The sequence below is a fragment of the Mustela putorius genome, unplaced genomic scaffold (genome assembly GCF_011764305.1).
Source record: "Mustela putorius furo isolate JIRA1106 unplaced genomic scaffold, ASM1176430v1.1 tig00003976_pilon_pilon_pilon, whole genome shotgun sequence".
NCBI lineage: Eukaryota > Metazoa > Chordata > Mammalia > Carnivora > Mustelidae > Mustela > Mustela putorius.
Window position 1 is genome coordinate 1,704,959 of NW_025422118.1, and position 5,415 is coordinate 1,710,373.

General features: G+C 61.1%; 1 protein-coding gene across 1 annotated transcript; it reads left to right on the forward strand.

Moving 5' to 3' along the window:
* The first annotated feature begins 889 nt into the window (after nt 1-889).
* On the forward strand, nt 890-5,019 carry NKX6-3 (NK6 homeobox 3). Its single transcript, XM_004777690.2, has 3 exons — nt 890-1,306; nt 3,280-3,449; nt 4,780-5,019. Exons 1-3 carry the CDS (start codon nt 925-927, stop codon nt 5,017-5,019), a joined length of 792 nt encoding a protein of 263 aa, XP_004777747.1. The 5' UTR covers nt 890-924.
* The last annotated feature ends 396 nt before the right edge of the window (nt 5,020-5,415 follow it).

Consider the following 5,415-nt stretch of genomic DNA (forward strand, 5'->3'; position numbering starts at 1 on the left):
CAGAGATTCACATCCCCACCCCCCACCACCCTGGGCCAAAGCCCAGCCTCCCCACTTACCCATCCCAGCTCAGAGGAAGGAAGAGAAGCATCCACACTCAGACTCCATACTCCTCCGCTGGCTTGGGTACTGCACATAAAGGGGTCTGGGCACCCTGGGACAGTGCCTCCTGAGCCTGGCCTCCTCACCCTCAGGGGAGCAGCTGCAGGAGCTGTAACTTCCAGCTGCCTCGGGAGCCTCCGGGGGCCCCAGATACCCTCCTTTCCCTAGATGCTGCGCTTGGGGGACCAGGAGCCTGTAGACCCTCTGAGAAGGAACAGAGCTTCCAGAGCTCATCCTCTCTCTCTCTCTCTCTCTCTCTCTCTCTCTCTCTCACACACACACACACACACACACACACACACACACACCCTGGCTGATTTTACAGTCAATCTTTCAAAGTGCAATTTGTCTTGGAAAAGCCAATGTGAGGCCTGTGTGGGTTTCGACCAATGGCGCCGCGCCTCTCACCGCTCAGCCAGTCTCGGGTCTGTATTCTAATGGGCCATATCTTTATCAGGGAAATGTTGCTTCCCTGAACTTAAAACTTCTCATGGAGGGTCCGCAGACTTACAGGCAGAGGAGGGGTCTGAGCTAAGGCTTGGGGAGCCACCCTTCTCCAGGAGGGACAGGGACAGAGCCAAGGGGCGCCGGCGAGGCCTCTCACCTGCTCCAGGAGCACCTGACTTCCGAGTCGCTGACGTAGGTGCTGGTCCCCCGGAGCCAGGGCCGGGCCGGATGCCTTAGGTAGGAGGGCAGTCTGGGGATCGGGCCGCTTTTGACCCTCCAAACCTGCCATGGGCTTCTGGGTCAGAGCTCGGGGTCTCTGGCTTTAGGGGGCCTGGATTTGGGCTTCTGACCTTCCCTCACCCTGACCCGAGGATCATGGAGTCCAACCTGCAGGGGACGTTCCTGCTGAACAACACTCCACTGGCTCAGTTCTCTGAGATGAAGGCCCCCGTGTGCCAGTACTCCGTGCAGAACTCCTTCTACAAGCTCAGCCCTCCGGGGCTGGGCCCCCAGCTGGCCGCCGGCACCCCCCACGGGATCACGGACATCCTGAGCAGGCCCGTGGCCACGCCGAACAGCAGCCTCCTCTCCAGCTACCCCCACGTGGCAGGCTTTGGTGGACTCAGCTCCCAGGGGGTCTACTATGGACCCCAGGTGGGGAATTTTCCCAAGGCTGGCAATGAGTACCCCACCCGGACCCGGAACTGCTGGGCGGACACGGGCCAGGACTGGCGAGGCGGGAGGCAGTGCAGCAACAGTGAGTACAGGGCAAGGCTCCGTCCCCCCCACCCCGGCCCCCAGGTCCTCCCCACCCCCACCACCCACAGGATCTGGGGAGGAGGAGGTGTGGGAAGCAAAGGGAAGGCTCCCAGGGCAGTCCTTACCTGCCATCCACCTCTCCTCAGCCACCTGGATCCAGGGCTCACGGGGGCACATGACTGAATACTCCCCTTCCGGATCCACCCCAGCTCTACCTGGACAGGTGTCTTGCCCCTCACTCCCCACCCTTACCAGCGGCCGCCTCAGCTGCTTTCCCTGAAAACCCGGGGGTCTCCTGGGCTGGAGAAGACCACATAACCCACATTTGCCCTATGTAGGGTCCACCTGGCCACCCAGGTTCCTTCTCCCACCCAGAACCCATGTCACATCTTCACCTAAAGTGGGCCAGTGCTGTTCCCTGTGAGAAGCGGCCCCAGCGTCACCTTCCCAGAGAGCCCATTCCTGCCCTGACACCATTTAGGGCCACGGCATGCACGGCGCCTCCATCTTGGCCCTGCCCGCCATCAAGGGGGCAGCTTCCCACCATCCTCCTCGGGCCTTATGGCAGCAGGAGCAGTGATGACCGCCCAGCCTCCACGAGCAGCTGCCGAGTCCAGTCAGACTTGGTCCTAGCTGTTGGAGAGGGGGGTGTCACCCTACCCTACCTTGCCCAAATCTGTTTTCAGAGAATGGGTGTGGGCACCCCAGGGCTCCAGGCAGGGCCCAGAGATGGTGGCAGGTCGTGCACGGGCAGGTGAGGCTCACCGGGGAGGCAGGGAAGTGACCGGAATTGCAGGAGTCATCCCCGTGCCAGGGAGGCCCAGCCAGGAGCAGGCCGGGGCAGAGGCGGAGGGCACTTCCGCTTCTCTCTGACCTCGGGGCTGCCCCACTGTAATAGGGGCAGTCCCCTATTTGGGGTTTCCCACCAAGGAAACCCCAAATCACGCCTGCCTCCCCATCTGCTGTGCTGCTCGGGGTGGTCACACTGCCTGACAGCACACCCCTCACTCAGCCTGAAGCATGGCGGGTTCCACGCAGGTGAAGACCTCCTCTCTGAGAACTGGTTTTGGGGGTGCTCTGGGCCTTGGTCTCTCTCACCTCCATCTCCCCCTCCCCGCCACCACACACACACTCTCTCCACACTCCTACTCTTCAATCCCAAGTGCACGGCCACACACAGGAAAGTATTTGAATTGACTCAAAGGGACAGAGGACTGCAGAGGACAGTCTTTTGGGAAGGTTCTGCCCCAACCAGTGCCTCAGTTTCCTACTCTGTAACATGAGGAGACAGAACATGAGCTGCTGGGCTGCACAGAACAAGGCCCAACAGGTGGGCCTTCGGCCTCCCCGGAGCCCTGCTGCCCTCCAGCCCTGCTCCTGCCTGAGCAGCTGTCCTAGCCAAGCAGGAGGCAGGGTCCTAGTTCTTTGTGGTTAGGGTCACATGACCTCTAGGCCTGGTGACAAGGGAGTGCAGTAACTTGGGGCCTAAAGCTCTGGTTTTGCCAGGAACCTGGAAAATGGGACCCCAAGAACAAGGGATTAGGCGGGGAAGGAACTCCCAGATCCCCGGGGCCCTGACTGTTGGTGGAAGGTCCCTAGTCTGTGTCTTGGTGAGAAAACTGAGAAGACCGAGAAGAGCCTCCTGGTGTTGCCCCTGGAGAGAAGGCAGCATCACTGAGTAGGAAAAACATTACAGAGTGAAGGAGCCCAGGGCAGGCTTCAAGCACCGTCTCCCCCTAAATAGCTCTTATCTGGGCCAGGTGCCCTCTCGGGGGTCCCTGTCCATCCAGACAGGGCAGAGATCACGGTCACTACTGTCTGAACGCCAGGAATGCTGCTTGTTAGCGGTGTCACAATGCCCCCACAATCTCAGTGGCTTCTCTGTAGGAGGGAGCTGGCCCCAAGGGAAATGCAGGATAGGGCTGGTACCCTACTCATCCTGCTAACCACACGTTTTCCTCCTCCTGCCAGCCCCAGATCCCCTGAGCGACAGCATCCACAAGAAAAAGCACACCCGGCCCACCTTCACGGGCCACCAGATCTTTGCCCTGGAGAAGACCTTTGAGCAGACCAAGTACTTGGCTGGCCCTGAGAGGGCACGGCTGGCATACTCACTGGGGATGACTGAGTCACAGGTCAAGGTGAGTTTCTGCAGGAGAAGGTGTCTGCCCTACAGGGAGCAGCCAGCCAGTGGAGGAAAGGCAGCTTTGCTCTCTGGTGGCGGTGGTGGGGGTAAGAAGCTGGGAAGCTGTCCTGCTGTCTGGGCACGGCCTGCCCACCTCGCCCCAGAGACGGCAATAATGTCCATAACCCAAAAGATGGCTGTCAGTACTGCTATCTGTCTGTTGGGAGAACTTTGATTTCAGGAGCTCATTTAAAGCCTCCCAGCAACCTGGAGGTGGGGAGTCTTATCGCTCAGGGTCACCTGGCTGGTAAGTGCAGAGCTGGGGCTCAAAGCCAGATCTGTGCGACATCCACCTAATGCTTTCCCCTCCTCTGCACGGTGTTGGCCAGAAATTCCGAGGGCTGGTGGCGGCCTCTGGCCCGTATCAGGAGTCAGTCTCGGGGCCATATTGGAACTGAATTTATAGGCTTGTTGCACCAGCAGGCGGGAGGGGCCGGCCTTGGTTTGCCAATAAGGTGAAGATAACACCTCCTTCCAGGTCCATCCAAATGAAGCTCGGATGGGGTGCGGGGGTAGGCAGCCTCCACCCGGCAGGCAAGGGCAACGGCCACGGAGCCTGGAATCAGTGATGGGACTTCTCCCTCCAGGCTCCCAGATGCCATCCTGATGCTAGATCTCTCTTGAGACACTTTGGGTGGGCGGCCTCCCAAAAGAACGCTATGACCGAACTGCCCAGCTCTGTGACATGGTGACAGGTTCAAGGGTAGAAGATGGAAGCACGAGGGCGGGTTGGGACCACCTCTGGGCAGGGCCAGCATCACGAGCCACCTGCCCCCGCAGACTTCGGATCTGCTGAATGTGAGTGGAAGGAAGCGAGGGCCCCCTTCCATACTTTTCTGCTTCTTTAGGTACTTTTCTGCATTCTTCAACTATCTTAAGCAATGAAAATACGTTACTTTTATAATTGGGGGAAATTACTCATGAAGTTCAGGGAAGGTCCATGGAGCTGAAGAAGGGACGACCCTTGAGCACTTACTGAAGGCCCCACCTGGGCATTCCGGCATCTTCCATCCCAGTGCCCCGGGGGGCAAAAGAGAAGATCCACCGCGAGGAGGGTCTGGCTTAGCAGAAAGGGCTGCGGCACTGACCCGCGTTCGTTTTTACTTTACCCGCCACCTTCCGCCGCACAAACGGCGTGAGTATTACCACCCGGTCTATCACTGAGCCACTTATTTTACTATAAAAGTAAGGATCGACGGTCCTTGCCGCCCGGTGGGGTCACCCTCCTAAAGGGGGTCCCCGCGTGCGCTGTGGGCGCACCATCCTCAGCCTCCTTCTCCACCCAGGTGTGGTTCCAGAACCGAAGGACCAAGTGGCGGAAGAAGAGCGCCCTGGAGCCTTCGTCCTCCACGCCCCGGGCCCCGGGCGGCGCGGGAGCGGGCGGGGAGCGCGCCGCCTCGGAGAACGAGGACGACGAGTACAACAAGCCGCTGGACCCCGACTCGGACGACGAGAAGATCCGGCTGCTGCTCCGCAAGCACCGCGCCGCCTTCTCGGTGCTCAGCTTGGGCGCCCACAGCGTCTGACGCCCGCCCCCATCCCCGCCCCCGTCCCCGTCCCGGTCCCCGTCCCGGTCCCTGTGCCCCGGCTGCAGCCCCTCCGCTGCCCCGCTCGGCGGAGGAGGAGGAGGTGGAGGCGGAGGCTGGGGGAGGGCGAGAGGGAGGAGGCCAAGGGGCGCGGGCCGGGGCGGCGGCGGTGGGGCCAGCCCCGCTGAGGGAGGAGGGAGTGGGGAGGGAGGTCCAAGCCGCGTAAGACGCGCCCCTGGGCCGACGATCCCGCTCCTCTGGGGCCCAGGCCTCGGCCTGCCCGCTCCGCAAACGCGTTGAGTGCACAGGTAGATGCAAATGACCAGGTTCTGCCACCAGGAAAGTGGCTGGGGGTTCCGGACGTGCCATTGGGATCCAGCTGCTGCAGGGGGCCCA